At 30.2% G+C, this 21,789-nt stretch overlaps 1 protein-coding gene across 5 annotated transcripts in view; it reads left to right on the forward strand.

The window, feature by feature from the left end:
• LOC132725779 (soluble guanylate cyclase 88E-like) overlaps nt 1-21,475 on the forward strand; it is a 74,997-nt gene extending 53,522 nt beyond the window's left edge. For 4 of the 5 annotated variants that reach the window (XM_060710958.1, XM_060710962.1, XM_060710961.1 and 1 more), the window contains exons 2-12: nt 5,071-5,866; nt 11,375-11,477; nt 11,865-11,903; nt 12,367-12,499; nt 13,533-13,662; nt 14,996-15,142; nt 15,786-15,932; nt 18,051-18,207; nt 19,693-19,802; nt 20,536-20,625; nt 20,887-21,475. In XM_060710958.1, coding sequence (XP_060566941.1) covers nt 5,071-5,866; nt 11,375-11,477; nt 11,865-11,903; nt 12,367-12,499; nt 13,533-13,662; nt 14,996-15,142; nt 15,786-15,932; nt 18,051-18,207; nt 19,693-19,802; nt 20,536-20,625; nt 20,887-21,357 — 2,323 coding nt within the window. In that variant the 3' untranslated portion in view covers nt 21,358-21,475. Of the gene's footprint in view, nt 1-639; nt 794-5,070; nt 5,867-11,374; nt 11,478-11,864; nt 11,904-12,366; nt 12,500-13,532; nt 13,663-14,995; nt 15,143-15,785; nt 15,933-18,050; nt 18,208-19,692; nt 19,803-20,535; nt 20,626-20,886 lie in introns of those variants that run through there. The other variant, XM_060710960.1, reaches the window with a different exon arrangement.
• The last annotated feature ends 314 nt before the right edge of the window (nt 21,476-21,789 follow it).

A 21,789-nucleotide genomic window follows, 5' to 3' on the forward strand; every position in this document is an offset into this window, starting at 1 on the left:
ACTTCTGTCAGAGTGTGCAATTGATATTTTACCCTTACTACGCTAAATATCTTCAATGGACGTGTCCATGCTGTAATCTGGACAAAACCACCCATCATATTTTATTAATTAGTAACATTTTCAAGTTATGAATCAATAGCGAACATTACCGGTTATATTGTAATGCACTGGTCGCATACAATTTAAAATTCAAGGAGGCTAACGCTTAAATAGAGGGTGTATATTCACAAATGTGTGACATAATTTGGATACAATTTTTAGTGTTTTTTCTGGCAACTCGTTTGCTTTCATGCATCAAATAAACGATGCTAACAGAGCGAAAAATTAAACTCAAGGATTTAATAAAGAGTATTTGTTTATTGATTACAATTATATAAGAATATCTCTTTATTCAGACCTAGGAGAATCGTGAATTCTACATAAAATTCCATGATGCTAGCAACAGAACTAGAGTGTGCGAGTTAGAAATAGAGAGTGACTGGATTTGTAGAATATAAAAAAAGAGTGATAAAACCTTACATTGATACAAGAAATAGCTACCGACTGCGATGCTCCTTGATTATTTTGAAGCATTATGTATCTGTTTATAGCATTGGTTTTGTGGCAGCTGCATATGGATGCTCATTAAAATTCATCTTCATCTCTAGAGTCTGACGTGATTCAATTGCAATGTATATAGTGTATATTGAGATATGTGTGTATAACTTGTTTTCATAGATGATAAGCTAATGTTGGTTAGTTAGTTGGATATTCTGGTGAATTAATTATACTGGGATTTTATCTGGTTAGGAAGGTATGTAAAATCATATTGTTAGATTGTAAAATATACATTTATTAATTTACAAAACAAAGGAACATTTTTTTAGACAATGAAAGGTTTTTTTAAAACAAATCAAGTTTGAACTTTTTTCTCAGAAAATCAAGAAACGTTTTGCCTTGCGCTATTCACAATGTTAATTTAAAAGATGATATATTAGAATTTTCATACAAAGATTTTCAACTGATGTTACAATTTATGTAACAATAATAACCTTTATTAATGATTATATTGAGACTAGAAAAACTATAATATAAATAAGACTTGAATAGTCCTTTATAATTATATTAAAGTATTAAGTTATTCAGTACAAAATCATTTTTAACCCTGAAAACAACTTTGATTGTTTTCAGTTTTAGTCTTTGATATGATGTCACAATGAAGCAGAGAGATAATTTCATTATTATTATTATATGCCGTTATGCCGTTGGCAAAACAGTTTTTTTCTCATATTTGAAATATTATCACAATGAAACAGAAAGATATGTTTTTCTATCTTAGGAGTTTTATATCAATTCTCGTATCTTATTGAAATATCAAATCATCGATTTTGTTGTTTTAAAAAAATCTTTTATTATGCTTAATTATTGCAAGGAATACAAGTCGTAAACCGTCAAAAGAAATTGTTTCTTCTTTGTCATCGTGTTGCAATACTTGAGAAATGTCATCAAAATTATTTTATGTACTCTTTTATGTAAACTATTATTATCAGGAAAAGTAAGACTTGTTAACGATTGCCCAAGACGTTGAGGATGAATACTAGTTGTCTTTTGTAAACAATCAATGTAGATCATGAACTATAATAATGTTACATCATATTATAATAAGTGAACTGATAATTTTATTTTTGGACATTACGCAACTTTTTATGAATCGGTAAAGAAGAGGAACGATGAAAGTTTCATGCTCACTGCCTAAAAAATACATCGGAACATGATTCTACATTGTAAACTTAATAACATGGGCAAACCGGTTCTAGGGAGCGTGAACAGTAGTCTGCGTTTACCATTGTCGTCATCAAACCGACCCTTAAACATTTCAAATATATCCGTTTTATGTGACTATAATGTTTTTCCTTTTGATTGTTATATTGTACTTTTTTAAGATGAAGCCAAAATAATAAAATGTTTTCATAATAAAAATATTATATTACTAATAGTTTATTACAAATAAAAAAAACGTGCTATTTTCTAGTTCATTAATTATCGCTAATTGTTATCTTTAATAACCGTTTAATGTAATGTTTGTATATAACATATAATTATTAATATTGTATTTCTATGGAAACTCTCTCTTGTAATATAAAGAACTATACAAATGTACCAGGTATGTATAATATCATCATTTATATAGCCATATTAATGTTGTTAATTCGAAATATACCTTCAATAAACTATGAAAAGAAACGTAATGTCATGACGAACGATTTAAAGATAAATGTTTTGTAAAGGATATTATGATTATAATTAATTTTGAACTTTGTTGATCAGCATACAAATGTAATATGTTTTGTGTGGAATAATGTGAATATCAATAACGACCTCCACAATAATGAAGTAAAATGTAGTAAATGAAGATATAACGTTACAATATTATTTTATATATTTTTTTTGTACTTCTCTAGAAAATACACAGTTGATTTTTCATTGTTTAAATAATTGTTTTAAGCGCGTTATATGCATGTAACATGACAAAAAGAAGCGATTTGAAATAATAGCAAAATGTAAAAAGAGGTTTTGACTCCAATACAAAATAAAATATTTATTACCAAAAAGCTAGAGATAATGGGGGGTTGTTGTTGTTGTTGTTTTTTGTTTTTGTTGCTTTTTATTTGGTGTGTTTTAATTTGATGGAGGGGTTTATTAATTTGATAGGTTATTTGAGGCATTAAAGTAATTTCTTATTAAAGTGGTAATAATGCATTTCTTACTTTTAGAATTATGTGTGCAGAAATGTCAGACATTTTATATCATATTTGCAGCTAACAAAATAAAATGATTGAACTTTTATGAAACTGCAATGTGGGACGGGAGTTGATGCTGTTGTTCTTGTTGTCGTCGTCGTCGTCGTTATTGAATTTTAGTGAAACTAAAGAACATTGTACTGCTATATAGAGCTATTTGTAAAACAAAAATATATTTTGAATAGATAATGACATTGCTTTTATTTAGGATAGTTTGTGAAATGGATACAAATTAAGAGCATATATTTTGTTGTTACTTGTTCTACCGTAGCAGGTAATCAAATTTACAAATGCATAATTAATAGTTAATAGGATAGAGTCTATCACTAATGCCATTCGAAAGGAAAAATGGAAGAAACAATAGAATAAATAATACAATGTGTTATTTCATTTAATATGTTAAATGTATTGAACATGTAACTATTTACAGTTGCTTTAAACATATCAAATTACCTGTTTGGTTTGATACTTTAATATACATGTTATTGAAACATATTCATTAACAAGGCGTGCCTAGATTATAATATCTAAATTCAGAATACTGCAGTAAATTCTAAGACCGTAAATCGTTCTAGATGTTCGTTAAGGGATTAAATAGAAATAAATGAAATCACACTTAACACATATAGAGATTAAAGTTTAATAGTTGTTTCAAATTAATAATTCAAAGTTTTATAGATATCTGATTTTAACGCAATTCAACTTTCGCGAATCAACGTTATAGCTAAAATTTATATGATATGGACAGTTTTAACATGTCACGTAATAGTATGGTCAAAACGCGTGTTCAAAACAGTAATTGATACATGCAAATTTGTAGTTTATGCCGTTTTCTCGGCACAATTTTCCAAAGTTTATTTTATTGGCTAAATAAACAATTTGAACTTAAATAAACAATTCTTGTGATATTATGAAAACTTTACTCTTGTTTTTTGCAATAAATTGAAACAATATTAATATTAATCAATATTACCGTGATATGCGAAAAATATTCGAACTCAGGGAATACAATCACAAGCATAATATTTAAAAAAAAACTATGAAACTCATAAAGTTGCATATTGGATCATACCATAATCATTGATATATAACTTGAAAGAACTTTTCGATAATTCCTATTGCTGTAATAAAATAGCTTTAAAACCAGTACCAACTACATGAAAATAATGTATCCCTCGTTAAGGTCTTACACTTTTAAAGTTTAAGCATAGAAATATGCATCGTATCTAAATGAGACAAATGATATTTTATGTATAATTACATAATATTGTTATAAGGTAATATATAGGCATCTTTATTGTATAACTCTGGAGACACCTGATAAAATATTGAAAAATTTATTTTTGTTGTAACTTGTTCATGATAGTAAAACGATTTATGTTAAAGCAACAACAGTTGGAAAGCGCGATTTAATTGTTTTGCTTTTAAATGTTAATGAAAATCCAGGTTATGCCATTTATCAAGCAAACTGGAACGTTAGAATATATAGGTATATAAGGATACTTAAATCCTTATCTAATGAGCCTCTGTTCCAAAGAAACATATAGCAAACCGGGCAAACAGTATTTAAAGATCACACATTTAAAAACGAACTGTACATGGTGATTCAAGTGCATTTACAAATTACGAACTTACGTTTTAAAAACTCGATTTGATTTTTTACATAATATAACCAGCCGTACAAGTGAAGATGTTTCCATGTATTATGTCTTTACTTTATTAACACCGCTTGTTGTCATATGACTTTCTTATTGCCCTTGTGATATCTTCTAATAATATATAACTACTTATTTAATTCAGCGGGTTTTCGATATAAGCAATCACACTGGCACAGCACTTTGACTAGAAACTCGATATGACCAGTCTCTGAGGGAAAAATGATATTACATTCTTTCTTCAGAGTGTACACATGGACAGTTCAGATACTTGTCTAAACAGTATCTGTTCTGTTGTATATTTGACGACTTTGAAGAAAGATATACACACTGTTTGTTGTTTGTTTTTTTTGTTTTGTTTTTCTTTCATTCCTTATTGTGTGCTAAAACGTCAATACTACAAAGTTGCTTTAGATTAAATTAAATAGGATTAACGTCATGAGAATATTGGAATGAAACATAATTGTTCATTTTGATTGTTTTTTGCTTTTCATGGTATCTTAACAACCATTTTACATACACAAGTGTGATATTATATAACAATGTATTTTTTAAAATTAATATATTGATCTTTATTTCAAAAACTCATATTGTACAAAACAAGAATGATTGGACTATTCAAATTATATTTTCAGATCGGATGAAGGCAAGATGTATGGTCTTCTTATAGAAGCCATAGTGCACTACATCAAAGAAAACTTTGGTGAAAGTGTGTGGCTGGATGTGAGGAAGGTAGCTAACATACAACAAGTATCATTTTCCACACACGAACGATACAGCGAAAATCTTGTTCCGAACATAGGACGGGCATTGTCACAGATCACAGGGTGCAGCTATAACGATCTAATGGATGCATTTGGTGTTTGTTTTGTATCATTTGTTGGACAGTATGGTTACGACAGAATACTCAAAGTTCTTGGCAGGCATATGACGGACTTTCTTAACGGTCTCGACAATCTCCATGAATATTTAAGATTCAGTTATCCAAAGCTTCGTCCGCCTTCTTTCTTCGTTGAAGAAGAAACAACATCAGGGTTGACATTGCATTACCGAAGTAAACGCAAAGGTTATGTTCATTATGTCAAAGGACAAATTCGGCAAGTTGGCGCTCTATTTTATAATACAAAAGTAGACATTGACGTCATAAGTGAGGAGGAGACGGACACCATGACTCATGTTGTTATGAAATTACATTTTGACAACACCGCTTACAAAGTAACTCAGGAAAATAAAGACGATTTTTCAGTCAACCTTCCTTTGAATGCGGATGTGTTTTTCGAACTGTTTCCATTTCATATAGTTTTCAATGAACACATGGAAGTAAGAAGTGCAGGCAATGGTCTGAGAGCCGTGTTTCCTGATATGGTTGGACAGACTGTCACTGATGTTTTTACAATTGTCCTACCTCTTGTTCCATTCTCTTGGTTCAGTGTAAGTACCATTAACATTCCTTTTATCTACAATTGACAACAATATACATTGTTTTTTATTTTTTGTTAAAGCATTGTCCTGCCTAACAAATGTGTTGTAGAAAAAACTAGTCCAAAGATTCTTGCATAACATTTATGTTCCCCTATCCTGAATTAGGCTTAGCTATATTAGGTAAAAGTGTAATTCGGGTATTAAATTATTGGCCTGAAAGACGTATGCTTCAGTTGTCAGTGTCGGAGATTTAGACCTTTAGCTGAATACAACTGATTCACATACTTTGTTCATACTTTTGCAAAGTCAAGGAATACTTTAACAGAAACATTTTAAGCGAAGGAATGTGGTTCTCCAGTCTCGTTCTTATTTATCTTCCCGGGAATTTATATGTTTGCTTATTTCAAATTCAGATCATTTTGAACCAAAGTATGTCTCCCTGATTCCATGCTTGCATCAAATCCTAAAAATGAATACTCCACAGAGTCGAGAGAGAATTCTCAACTTCTATTAATTGATCGATTGATTTAAACATGTATATACCACTTTAATGAAGTAATTTTATAACGTTCATTTGAAGTGAAATTAATAGGTTCATTAATATAAAAAATGAAGATATTCAAGTCGTTACCATGACATTCATTGATTTTTTCCATGATAGCCGCATTTTTATTTTATTGTTATTTTACTATATATAATATCTTGTAAAATAAAGTTTTGTATCTTTAAAAATGTCCACTTCGGTTTTCTAAAAGAAGCATTTCCGTGGTGATTTTAAAAGAGTTTAAGTACCTTGTTTGTTTTGAAATAGTCAAAATACAATTAAAGAAGCATTAAAATTTTTAAGAATAAGAATTGACGAATTTAAGCTCGTTTCCTTTAATTTGTCGGCGTTTAATTATATTATATTATGTTTTATGTTAACTCAGTAAGAGTTAGGTTTGGTCAGAAAACGACACAACTGTCAGTCAAATTTGTGATAGTGAATTGTAAGAAATTTTAGACGGGTATCACTGCAATTTTCAAATTAATAACACATGATGGTATTTTAACTGAATTATTAGATAAAATATCAAAATATAGATTTAGAATTAAAATGCATGATAAGTTATCATACTTTTGATTCCTTATGTGATTTCTGCCTTTATCTCTAATATTAAGTTTGAAATTTGTTCTTACCTTTTAACTTAAGCAATTCTTATTTAAGATGGTACAAACAAACTTTCAATAAAGAGTTTTGCGTAAAGCTATCAAAACGGACAAAATGTCTTTTTCTTGCAATTGTTTTCATTATATCACAATTTTAAGTCGTGTTGAAATTGATATCACCGTAATAACACTAGAGGAGAGTGAATGGTTTTTAAATGGAATATGACATAACGGAGAGATATGATTGTTAGACTTGTCGTTATGTCGACAGCTGTAACACTGTAACGTGAACATTCCATTGTATCATACGTTTGTATTAATGCTTTTGTTATTCTGTTGATTGTTTTCAAATGACTGACGGTGTTCGGTAAATGGACGTGACAAATTACCTCACTTATCACAGACAATCATATTGAGTTGAATATAAAAAATACAAGAATTGACAATAATTCACATCATTCATATCTTAACCTCGCTGTTATGTGTGTAACTCGATAAAATAACACTATTATTTTTTCAGTTTGTTGAAATATGTTGACTTGTGTCATCTGTGAATCATTCTTAATTCAGAATGTACACTTATTTATGTTTAAATTGTTGAATTTGGCTAATGGCGGTGATAAGGAATTGGACGGTTGCTGACGCTTTACATATCCGTCTATAATAGACATAGTCAATCAAATCGAGCCTGAAATCTATTCAATTTTGACGGACCTAGCGTTCATAAGAGATTCATTCTTTGTTAGTATTTTAGCCAGTATACCAAAATGAATTCCTGACAGTTACTTAAAATTTTGCTTTCAATACTTTATAAAAAAAATATATACTTTTTTTAATCTGATTGTGTCTAGACAACTTTTGTTACAAATTGTTTAGATTTATTATACGAAAAGAAAAAACTAATTGTAATCGTATTCAATTAATCCTGGAATGATTACGTCTAAAATTCTCGGAATTATTAATATTATTTTACAGAATAATGTTTAAAAATTTGCTAACTTTAAAAAAGTCATGCAGTGTTGTATTTTTTTTTGTACAAAATGTTAGATTTAATAATTAAAAAAAGCTTGAGTATTTATTGTGCTTGTCTCAAAAATCTCTTACTGAGCAACTAGAAACATTAACAATATTTTTTTCTGGTTACATCACAATATTCTTGTATTTTATTTCAAGTCTGAACTTTGCGCAAACCTTGCAATAAACAGTTTCGTGATTTTCGATAAATGGTTGGAAAAAAGATCTCTGCGTCAAACTATAAAAATGGACATAAAGACATATTGATTACATTGTTTTTGCCTCTCCTCCTACTTTGTCTTCATTTCTTTGTTAGAATGTAAAATTGATACTGTGGTTGCACTATAGGGAGGTGTAAATATTTTATTATCATAAAACATGATATGCGCAGAGATACTATTTAATAAGATTACGATACCTGTCTGTGGCGACTTTGTCTATGCCAACAGCTGTAAAAATGTAACGTGAGCATTATATTGTCTCGTTATGATTGAATAAATGCTCGTGTCAGTCTTTGCATTGTTTTCAATTGTTTATTATGCTCGGTAAATGCACATTCTGGTCATATCCAACCATGTAGTGTTGCGTTTCAAACAAAGGTAGTGTCAATCCTGCCTATCAAATACGCAATTATCTTAATCTCGATCTCTTTCTGTAAGAAATGATTATTCAAAACCAAAACAAAATAAAGTGATTAATTCAGTATAATATAACGTGTTTGTTGTTTTTAGTTGATGCTACGACGACAATGGTAATTGCGATAGGTCAATTTATAATAACTAACGTTGATGACTTAAGGAGCCATTTCATGTTTAATTTTATCAAATGCTTTTATTTACACATCCCAGTAACGTTATTCGATGCCCTTAATATTTATACATAATCCTAGTAACATAAACATGATAAAACGATTATCTTTAAAAGATTCTAGCTCATTTAACAAAGTTAGCTTTTCAATTTGAACGTTATCAACGGACGAAAAGGCCTTTACAAAGGAAAGAGACGTAAGCGTTTATATTCAGAGAATGTCTAGACAGCTTCGTTTACAAGATTGACGTTTGTTTAGATTTATTTTATTTCATTGAGAAAGCAAATTGTATCACTGAAAAGAGTTGAAGAAGTTTCTATAAATGAACAATGTGTTTTTTCTTGGAATGTTTATGCAGCATGGAATTGCTAAGGGTGATTTGACATTTACTTTTATCATAATATAACAGAAACATTTATATGAAAGGATGTCGATGCTTTCAAAGAAATTTTCTGCTGTATTTGCATTTTGTTTATCAAAACTGAAACAAAAAGTTGCTTATGCTGAAAGTAATAATATAAGATTGTTATGACAACAATTTATATTTTCATATTTAAAAAAGTAAATAACATAAAAATCGTATATTATAGTTTTAGTGAATCATTTATTACCCCGTACAACGCTAAATATTTTTAATGGACTTGCCCAAACTACAGTCTGAACAAAACTTTTCATCGATTTAGGAAAAAAAGTTCCAAAATATGTACTGACTAATACGCGAACAGTGCAGACCGCAATCATATGACTATAATCGTCTGCACTGGTCTGCATGAGTAGTTTTAGTCGAGACCAGTAGGCTAAAGGTTACATATTATGACAGTGCAAGTTATTTATGCTTGCAATTTTCGCCATGCAGTGATGAACCTTTCAAACTTTCTGTTCGACATTACTTTCGTTTACTCTTTCATTACTATCTCCACAATCTGGTGTTAAGCTAGGGTTTCTATACGAAAAATATCAGCTTTAGTACCACGATTGTTTGTCTAAACTCAAAAGCTATATTCACTAAATTAAAAGGCAGAAACAGCATCAATAACACGCAATTAAAGAACCAATTCCAGCAAGCAGTCAATCAGTTTAATATAAGCTTGTTAAAACTACGCTTTATCAATCTGAAATCTAATTTTCTAAAGGAACATTTTGTAAAACAGAAACAATCATTTAAATTTATTGAATTATATTTCCAACTGATTAACTAAAAGCAATGAAAAAGCCAATTGAAAATAAAGAAATATGTTTAGTTTCTCATTGAATGAAGTCGTTCAATACTTTGAGATACTTTATTAAAAATGTTTTATTGCAAATATATTTATTAAACAAAAAGAATATGAAAAATACAAAAAAAATCATTTTACAAGTAAAGCGGTGATGGGTTGGGTTTTCATATCATTATCAACAACCTTCCCAACAGAGTCTAAATAATATAACAAATCTATTCCGGATAATTGATAACTGACATAACCAAATATCTGAAGACTAAAAAGGTTGAACAATTAAGGTGCACGGAGAACTATATCTATTAAGCTAAGTAACAGTTTACAATTTTGCTAGTACAGTCAACATTAAAATTTGTTATTGTCTTTAAAAGATGTCCAGAGTGTATTTTCTATCATGCTGTAAATAATTAAATGCATTTACATAATCGCTGCATCATTTGTAAACAAAGGGACAGACAGATTCTCAATTGTTAAGTATAAGGTTTCAATTGATATGCTGTGTGCAATAAAATTGAATCTGCCCTACATAATTAAATTTTGGAAAAACTTTTTTATTAATTTATTAGAATTGTTTATTAATAGTGCTTCAAGATCCTTTAGCACTTATAGATTAGGTCTACTGTTTATTTTTACAATTATGGTTTCATGATACATTTTATCTTTGAAAGCACGTGATGCACATGTAACATGCTACAATTGGTCTCTCTTTTCCATTTAGACGAAAGTATTTTTCAAATGTTTTGACGCTGCACGTTTGCTCTGATATATCAACCATTGTCAGGATAAGAAAATCAGTTACACCAAGGTCACCATCATTTCTTGACATTTCATATCAAACTGTGTTGACGTAATTTGTTGAGCCAATTATTAATGTCTCAGTCACGTAACCTTATATGTTCTTTATATATCATTCTTTATTCTTCAGATGTTTTACACAAAATTGGCAACAACACTTTGATCACCAAATGTTATTTGTTTGTTCTTAATACAGGAACACTCTAAAGATATTATGTCACTTATTTTTCTATCTAATCACTTACTTTCTTCAACAAATTAATTTATGTCCCCATGTGAAACCATTATAATTACAAAGGCGAGATAAAGATATCTGATTAAAGAATCACTTGAGGCCAGCTTAGTTGATACTTTTGACATTCTCATCACAAATGTCAGTGACCGATTTGTTATGGGAAAAAGTGGTGTTTCCATCAGGACTTAATTACTGTTGTTCTAATGGAACTTTTGTTATAAATCAACAAGACCATTGTTGATGCATTGCTCTTACTTATTTCAGTGGACTGTATTTACCTATTGCTACATTTTTTCCAGATTTTGGCGCATACAAACAATGCATTTGAGCTGCTGTCAACAAAGTGTGTCAGCCGGTATCATGACACGGAAATTGCTGATGATTTAGAACCACCATTGCTTGGTAATGTATTGTAATTGTTTTTACAGTGTCAATCTTCATTTTACGATTAACAAAAACTGCTACCATGTTGTTTGTTTTCTCTAAATTCCACTTCAGTTTGATTTAATTATAATTATGTGAATATATGTTTTTAAACAACGATTCTATTTTCGTTTTTTTAATAGTTTAAATTAGTTCATCTGATTGTTTTTCACAGTTATATTGTTAAATTAATATATTTTTATAATCGGACATTCTGTTATAACAACATAACATTTAAATCTGAGTATTATTTTTGCGTGTGTGGGTTTTTTTTTGTTGTCTTTTTGTTGTTGTTGTTTTTTATTTGTTTTTTGTTGTTTTCGTACTTCTGTTAAATTTTGTTTTAATGTTATTTTTTCATCACAGACAGAGTTCCTAAAAGGAAAACTCCAGGAAGTCGTTTTGGTAAGTTAATTCAAACAAATGTTCCTTTCCGAAGTCAAAATATGACATAAGCATGACATCAGAGTATTTGTTCAAGGACCTTGTTACACTTTCTTTAAGAAATAAAAAATGTTTCCGACAGTAGAAAAACTCAATGTTATTTCTAAAACAATACAAGAATTATATAATTTTATACGTATGGTTTAAAACGTTTATGACGTAAATAGACGATTGCTTTATGCAGAGCGTTTTACGGCGACAATTGATAATTTACAGTACTGTACTGCTGTTCCGTTCTTTTATACATTATGTAATAAGAATGTGCTTTCTTTGGGGATTATGTTTTTCTCTATTAAATAATAAGAGCAAATAAACCTAAGAGCATATTATAGTAAAAGAGCCGAAATAAAATCATTAAAAATTGAACATCATTGTTATGATAATAAATGATTTTGTTTGCAACAAATCCACGCATGTTTTTTAGAAACAGCCCATAGTACAGTGGACCAAGAAAAAGATGTTGATGAAAGTGGGATGGTAGGCTACGCAATTCACCTTAAAGGTCAAATGATGTACATGCCTGAATGGGAATCTATCATTTTTCTTGGCACTCCTATGTAAGATTCTTATTTGATAGAAAATGCTATTTATTTTGTTGCAAGAATGAATGCTCTGCAAGAATGAATGCTCTGTAATATTGTTTTTGTTGTTTTTATTTGGTTTTATGTTACACGGGCACAGTATAGGTCTTATGGCGATGTTTCAGCTTTACTGGTGGTAAAAGATCTCAGGTGTCCTTCCATGCATTATTTCAGAAACAAATGGATACCTGAGTAGAACAACCGACGTCCCGTAAGCTAGCCGGATAGCTTCCTTTCATGATATCCAAAGTCCCTGTCGGGATTTGAACCCACAACGGTGAGGGGCAAGTGCTTCAGTGTTCGGACGTTCCTTGTTCTGTTCAATCGAGGAAAGTCATGTCAAAGATAAATACAAAAATAGCAAATTCATTTTGTTGTAAGATAATTTATTGAATAACAAACGTTCCTATTTCATTTGAGTAAAGTCATGCCAAATTAAATAATGAATTGATACAAAGGTTGCTTTTATCAATATAATTGTATTACAGATATTGTATTATATGTATAGACACCTCTTATGATGAACATTAGATTGGACTCTTTATAAAATATCTTCCTTTGGAATGAAAAGTCTTCATGAAGAATTTATGAAGAAAATTTTATGATTCAATTTGGTTTTAGATGAATGAATAGTTTAATGATATTTTAAGAATAGAATATTTTGCCATTTTCACATTCCATTTTATTTATGGAATATAAAATTGTGCGAAACATTGTGTATTTTATACAAGGTCTTTACGGTGTCGACGTGACAGAGTGAATAACGCGTCAGACTAGTTAATCTAAGGATTGCTGACCGCGTGGATTCGGACCAAGTCAGAGGCAAGCCATTGTTTCCTTGAGCAAGAAACTTTACATTCATTGCTTAGTACTGGTTGGTTCTAGGAACGGATTCAAGAGTGTTTTACTTCGATCACTGTCGAGCTAAAATAATTTTATACATTAAACTTTAGTCTTTATACAGCGCATGATATTTATTATATTCAAGTTACTCTGTTTCTTTTCATAGAATGGAGAGTCTTGACATAATGTTTAAAACTGGATTATATATCAACGATCTCAGTATGCATGATTCAAGTCGAGACCTTGTCCTCGCTGGTACCCAACAATCTGCGGAGCTCAAACTCGCCTTAGATCAGGTTTGTGATAGAATGTCATTTGCTTACAATTGTTTACTTTTATATTTGTACATCGTTTCTACTATTTCATTAAAAAATTACAACTCTTAACTTGCTATACACCTTAAAAGGTTACGTCCGTCGTTGAATCTTGATAATTTTTATAATAACCTTTTTAGTGAAAATTTCAAAAAATATGGACTGACTGAATAGCGTAGAGCAAGGCCATATTTGGAGGGCACGGGTTCATGGCCAAATGAAAAAGCCGTCATCCGGCTAATGATAAAATGCAATTAAGTATAAACAATTACGTTATTATATTAGGGCTTTGTGGTTTTTTTTCGGGAAACTTCATATTAAATCAGCTACAATCAAATTAACCGTCTTCACTCTCATTTACTTCCCTTTCCTAATTACACATTTTAAATACCTTATTCTGTTATATATACCACTTTGGCTGGCAAAATTCACGGCTAAACTTTGCTCCCAATGGTCATATAAACAGTGATTAAAAGCAAGACCACCTGATTCCTGATAATCACGAACTGCTTACAGTGAACTTACGAGTATATACGGTATATACTAATCAATTCCTTTTCCGATAGGTCTCATTTAAATTATGAGAATAGTATACTAGTAATTCACAAGAGGGCAGTTTTGACAACTTTGAGAATGCAAAGATAAACTAATTATCTGACGTTGTCCTTGTAACCTCCTTGGATAGTACTAAAGATAGTATTCTGGTATTTAAATTGGATTCGCTTAGTGGTTAACTTATCTCATGATGGTAATCTATCAATGATTGTATTGTCTTAGTAGGTTATTGTCTCCAGCATGTCACGCGTGCATGTTATTTCAGCGAGTCTTTACGATCGTTAAGTATCTTTTGAAGTTATTCGCTTACATGTATAAATCACCATTTATAGATTACGATTTTCTCAAAGATGATCTGAAATATATAGAGGATAATGACTGAGTGTAAGTTTAATACTGAATTTATTGAACGAGTTGAATAAAGTTATATTATGCGAGAGACTCTGGCGAACATAATATTATTTTATTCAACTTGTTCAATAAATTCAGTAATGAACCTACACGATTCAAATACCCTTTTTATCACATACCAAATATATGACCCTTTAAAGTGAAAAAGAACCATTTTTCATTGACGCGTCTTTAGTTTAATGCTAACATATATATATAACATTTAGCGCGTCATAACGCTATATTTAAATAATGCAAATGACGTATCACCAAAAAATAAATGCACAGCCGTGTTATACCATTTTTACGAGGTCGCAAAAGCAGCATGGGTATGTAATAAATGTTTATTTGTAACTGAATTGACTTTTAGGAACAAAAGAAGAGCAAGATTCTTCAAGAAAGTATGTTGAAGTTAGATGCAGAGATGAAACGAACGGATTCACTGCTGTACCAAATGATACCAAAACAAGTGGCAGACAGATTAAGAAGTGGTGAACCAGCAATATCTACATGTGAAGTAAAATATTAAATGAATAAATTTTTGACAAAATGTGATATAAATACTTCTTTTGTTTACACTTGTATATTATTTTTATAATGATTTGTCATTCTAATAATTTAAATGATATCCCAAATTGATTTAATACCACAAGCAAATATACAAGTAATCTTAAGTCTTTTAGAAATTTGTATTCATTGTTGACAACAGTATTAAGAATGCTAATAACATAATATATTCTAAAGGAATAACAAATATATTGTTATGATTATCTCATAAAAACACAAAATATATACGAATGTTTCCTTTTACAAATTAAATGTAAGTTGGAGATGTTTGAAAATTATTTCATTAAAGCACTTCAAATTATCTTTAGAAAAACTTGATATTGGTATTATGTTAAAAGTAAGCTGAAAATGATTTCTTTTATATTAAGAAAGGAAATATAAATTTGGAAATATAAGTTAACGATAAATAGAGAGAGAGCTAAATATAAAATGTTATTATTAATACATTTGAGGCGTTGAACGAAATAATAGATTCATTCCTTTGAATCATCTGCGTAGTAAAAACTGATGAATTATATTAGAAAAAATAGGCTTAATTTATTTATATGTAATTTTTTACATTTCGATCTGTTTATACAAACTTTATATTGTAGGTATTTGAAAACGTGACCATATTGTTTAGCGATGTTGTAGGGTTCACACGAATTTGTAGCCAAATTTCACCTATGGAGGTCGTGTCTATGCTCAACGCCATGTATACAAAGTTCGATCAGCTCAGTGAACAACACAATGTATACAAGGTAAGTTTGTGATGTGAAATTGGAGCTTCACACTACATACCGTATTCCAGAATATACCGGACCGGGCGCTTGAAAAATTAAACGTTATAAAACTCGCCTTTTTGACCCGCCGAAATGCATTCTAAGACTAATTATTTATCTGTACACACCAATTTATGAAAATGCGAGAATCATCAAAAATAATCGATATTTTTCTACTTTGTGATCATGATTTCTGCAAGCTTCTAGTGGTACTGCTCCAACACTGCAGCAAAATCCGAAAGATGATGATATGGAAAATGTATGCATGCAGCTGGAGCTAGGAGTGATAGACCCAAATAATACAAAAACGCATTAATTTAGTTCCTTACGACCCAAAGGTTCACGGTTTTGCTGTTTCTGATCCCAAAAAGCTAAGGGGCAGGGCCAAGCTCAATTCGTACACACACAATGAACGAGGGTTGTCCATAATGTTTTGAGACTTCGGTTTATCTCATAAAGTAATAACAATCAATCATTAATATCAGTTATAACGAGATACTTTAACAAGATTAGATTACTAACCAAAATCGGCATTCTGTATAAAAAGAAAATGGTTTTCAAGGTAACCCATTTCGTATTATGTATGATTCGCGTTTCAATTTGAAAATGCATATACAGTGAAATATATGATATTAAAGGACCAATACAAGTGTCTCATGACAAACATGTTATGTCCTGTAATACATAGTAATGCAAACATTTTGGAATGTAATAAACAAAATAATATGGTATATATATTCAACTATTTTTGTACATGCAGTAAAACTGAAAACCGAACCCTCTGAAAACCGGAATCCTCTGAAAACCGGGCAATTTGTTTTAAAAATCCCGTATTTTTGGTATAAGTATCCCAATCCTTTGTACATAGTATTTTTACATATTTATTTATCTATACAATAAACGGCAATAAATATAATTAAATCGTATTTCCAACCAAAACATATGTGAAAGAAGAATGTGTGCGGCAAACAAAACTGAAACAATACGAAAGATCAATTCGAAAACAAGAGCTAATATTAATAACTACAGATCATATGGAATTATATACATAAATGACATAGAATTCCTGAATTAAAATCACACGTTTATACTCAATTTAGACATTTGAAAATTTGATAGGATATCATTTGTCATATAAACAATTATGATTTATAAATATTGGTTGCTTGTCCTACACTGTGAGACGCTTGGAACCAAGAATATGTAAATATTTTACAAAGTGACAAGATAAAATGACAGATTTGATGCAAGGTTCTAGAGTAAAATTGGTTGTTTTGAATTACGCCATGTCTTTTAACCATAAGCCGATCCAAAAATGTCAATTATTACAAGTTTTAAATAACAGCATTTAATTTAAATTCATTTTGTATAATTTAAGACATCTTTCGTCAATTACTGTCAGATATTTATTGAGTATTGAAGGGGTCTGATGCATTTGTAGGAATAACCTGTTAAAAATTTACATCATTTTAATATACAAAATATCAAAATAAAAAAATATGACCTTTATTTTAATTATGACTGTTGATTGTTAAGAAAAATGTATTGTTACAGATTATTCTAATTTCAATGAATTTGTTTCAAATCGGATGTTCCCTATTGTTTGTTGCTGTTGATGTTGTTTGTTTTCTTTTTTTTCTTTTTCTTTTTGAAAAGGCAATTTAATTTTATCTTTTTTGTCTAGTTTGATTTCAGGAAAAACTAAATATCATAAGAGCACTTAGATGTTTATACATAATTACAAATTTTATAATTCATTAAAATTTAACGCAAGCCTTAAACATATAATACAATCAACTTCACTTATAGCTGACATGGTTATAGCGAACTTCCGGTAATAAGGAACATTTTTGGTCCGAATTTTGCCCTTCTTTATTAAAAAATATATGGTTATAGCGAATATGGTTATAAGGAAGTATCACTTATAAGGAACTCATTAAGTTAGAAAAGTACAAAGAAAGCACTTTTATACAGAACTTCAAAATATCGGTTGTCCGTATTTTTTGTAAGTGTATCCTGTTTCTTAATCATATCATATCATCATGTCTTTGATGTATTTGAGACATTCTCGAACATATTGTTTTTATCTCTTAAAAGGTTGAAACAATTGGAGATGCATACATGGTAGTGTCTGGTGCCCCAGATAAGACAAGGTATCATGCTCTACACATATGCGACATGTCTCTAGACATGCTTGATGCCATGAACGAGCTGCGAGACCCTTCAACAGACGGCAATATGAAAATAAGAGTCGGTAAGTGTCAGTTATTTGATATACTACATTTGGTTTAACAGACGGCGAAACGAACATTGGAGTCGGTAGGTGTCAGTCATCTGATATAATATATTTGGTTTAACAAATGGCAATATGAAAATTAGAGTCGATAAGTGTATTATCTGATATAATACATTTGGTTTAACAGATGGCAATATTAAAATAGAGTCGGTAAGTCTATTGTCTGATAAAATATATTTGGTTTAAGAGACGGCAATATTAAAATTAGAGTCGGTAAGTCTATTGTCTGATAAAATATATTTGGTTTAACAGATGGCAATATTAAAATTAGAGTCGGTAAGTGTATTATCTGATATAATATATTTGGTTTAACAGATGACAATATGAAAATTAGAGTCATTAAGTGCTGCTTTATCTGATTTTAACAGATGGCAATATGAAATTTAGAGTCGGTAAGTCTATTTTTTTGATGTTATACATTTGGTTTATTGGTTTAAGACAACTATTATAACCAAAACATGTAAAGGTGTATCTTGCAAAATATTTAGTTCGACCCATACAACATTAAATACTGAAACGGATTTGCCCATCATTCAGTCTGGGAAAAACCATTCTTTATTTAGAAAATATTTTGAAAATATGTACTGACTGAATATCGAACAGTGCAGACCATGATTAGGCGGTGTTCTGTGCTGGTAGCTTGTGTGCAATTGATTAAATTGTGTGTTTTAACGCACATAAATTTTACATGTATAAAGGACGTTATAAATATTCAACGGCTATTTTACGGGGTATGACGACGATTGGCATAAGCATCATTAGCTGTTTAGAAAAAATTTACAAATACCTTATTTTTAAATGAGGCGCTTTTGTATTATATCAACAAGAAAAAATCCAATTATACTAATTTACCTGAATTATTACTTAACGTTTTCTTTAGATTTGGCCTTTCAAAATTCGAATAAGTTATAAAAAAGGGACAATATTTTTTTCATTTTTGATAAACACATGCTCCTGAAGATGAAACATTTTTATCTGACTTTTAACTCATTAGAGACACATTGAATGATCTCATATTGTTGGCACTACATGGTCATTATAAAGACAAATAACATTTTGATCATTATAAAGGCATTGAGGAGGGTGATAGAGAAGCACATTAAAGAATTATTGATGAAAAATACGAAAATAACGACTAACAACATTTGTAACATTGCTAATTTGTTTTCTTTGTATTATAATAAATGGGATTTTGTTGTCATATTTTTTCAAATTTGTTCTAGTTTTTACTCTGTTTTGTGCCTGTTTGTCAAATGAATGAAGAAAAATATTGAAATCTATCATGCATGTGGGACACTTTATTAGGAGTTTGATTTTTTTTCAAAACTTAAAAATTTAAATGCGAAGAAATATAATTGTTTTTTGAACATGGAATTGGTTTTTTACTTTTTTAAATCATGATTACTAAGTTGAAAATACAATGTATACTTATTATATTTTAAGGTGTTCATTCTGGAAATACTGTTGCGGGAGTGGTAGGCATCAAAATGCCTCGTTACTGTTTGTTTGGTGACACAGTTAATACAGCCTCAAGAATGGAAACAAATGGCCAGGTACTAATTTTATCTGTTGTAAAATAACTAGATACATTTCAAAAAGAATTGCGCAAATGTTGAGAAATGTGGAAATTAGATTTTGTCCAAATTCCACAAGAGAAATACATGTATTTAAAAAAGTCAGTGATGTGTTTACACTTCCAAATTGTTTACACATGACATCCAGGAAACTTGAAGTCATACAATTGACGATTCTTTCCGCATTTTATAAACTTGTTTTGCATATCCTTGTCTCTGTATACAGTATACCCAACATGTTGATATATATAAAGAAAGGTCGAAACCGTTTGCATATCATGTATTGTGGTCAACCGTGGTACTCGATCTAGAAAACACAGACTAACCAGATTAGATTTCTGAATTTTAGTTTACTGGGTGTCATGCTTAAAGCAGATTAATTAAAATCTTGTGAGAAATTAATGAAATCTTTCATGGTTATTTTGAGTAAAATGTCTTAACCTCAAGATACTTCATAATCAGTCATGTGTTGTTTTAATACAAAAGCAACAGTTTCTAGATTGTCTTTTTATATATACATAAAACTAACAGAACATCCAGTGTAATTGTGATAAGTAGATTCCTTTATTTTATGCATCGCATTGCTTTGCGCAACGATCAATACATTATTACTATAGTGGTTAAACACTTATAATACACAAATAATTCGAATAGAATATTATGTTACTTATTCACAATATTATCATTCTTAACCACTCTTTGTACATTTTAGGCAAATAAGATTCACATCAGCGAAACAACGAGACAAGAGCTGATCGATTACCCGTATATCCTTGAGGAAAGAGGAACAGTTACAGTAAAGGTATCAAATTGATTTTCCGGATTAAGATTTGCACGTGCTGTTTTTGTCAATTAACATTTGAGTTTTAACAGTAACCTTTCGTTTACAAATCTCGAGGTTTGATCAAACACTTTCGTAACTGACATTTTAAATGCCGCGTAAATTTTGCGAAATAATGATTTGTGAACAAAAGTTCAGAGCTAAAGGATAAATCCAATAAATGTTCTATATCTGGAAGCTTCCTATTATAAAAAAATGTAGAGTTATAAACTTCTTTTATAGGGTAAAGGTCAAATGAAAACCTATTGGTTACTAGGCAGAGATCCAGTCGAGAGTACGCAAGCCAAATGTCCGTTTGGATCCATTCTTCTAGAAGAGCTGTCTAAAGTCAAGAGCAAGAATGAAGATATTTTTACATCATCTAAATCAGGAGGTTTAAACGACCAAGCAGACTTTGCTGAGCTCAGATCACTCTACTCGCCTGTATCATTTGAAGATGTGAAAAAGACAATGAGTAATAACGCATCACCAAAAGACTCTCCAGCTAAGAAAACCAATTTGAGTCCAAGATTGCACAGACATGGCAAAAACAATAATCATTCCGAAGGTACAGCGTCTCAAGCTTCGAATGAACATTGCCCTGTGAAAGACAAAAGTATGTTCATAATTAGAAAGAACGATCTTCGGAAACCAGGCGAAAGGAACAAAATGTACGATTACCAGAATACGAGTAAAACGTGCCAACTACTTTGATATTCTCTTATACCGAATAAGCATATTGTTTATCAAGGACATAACAATCTTTCATCTAGCAATATTAACTTTATTTAAATGTTAATATTTTTCTTATTATTAAATTTATACTAGCATTTGTGCTGTTTTATTATTTAATCTACAAATCACAAAGGAAAACTGTGTTGGTAAGCTTTTGAAAAGCAAATTTTGTTATAATTTTGATCTTCAGTCGAGTCGCATAAGGAGCAACATGCAGCATTTAGAAAAAGTTGAAATATTTGCCATATTTATTAATGAAATTCAAAGAAAAAGGAACATTGTGGTGTGCGAAATATTCCTTACAAAAAGTTGCGGCATTTGAAAGTCCGATTGCCCTTGTAAATTAAACACAAAAATAACATGCTTGAAAAGAACATTAATGAGAACAATGTGATACTAGTATGATATATT

Source organism: Ruditapes philippinarum, unplaced genomic scaffold (assembly GCF_026571515.1).
Source record: "Ruditapes philippinarum isolate M1 unplaced genomic scaffold, ASM2657151v2 ctg2237_1_1_1_1, whole genome shotgun sequence".
NCBI classification, from domain to species: Eukaryota; Metazoa; Mollusca; class Bivalvia; order Venerida; family Veneridae; genus Ruditapes; species Ruditapes philippinarum.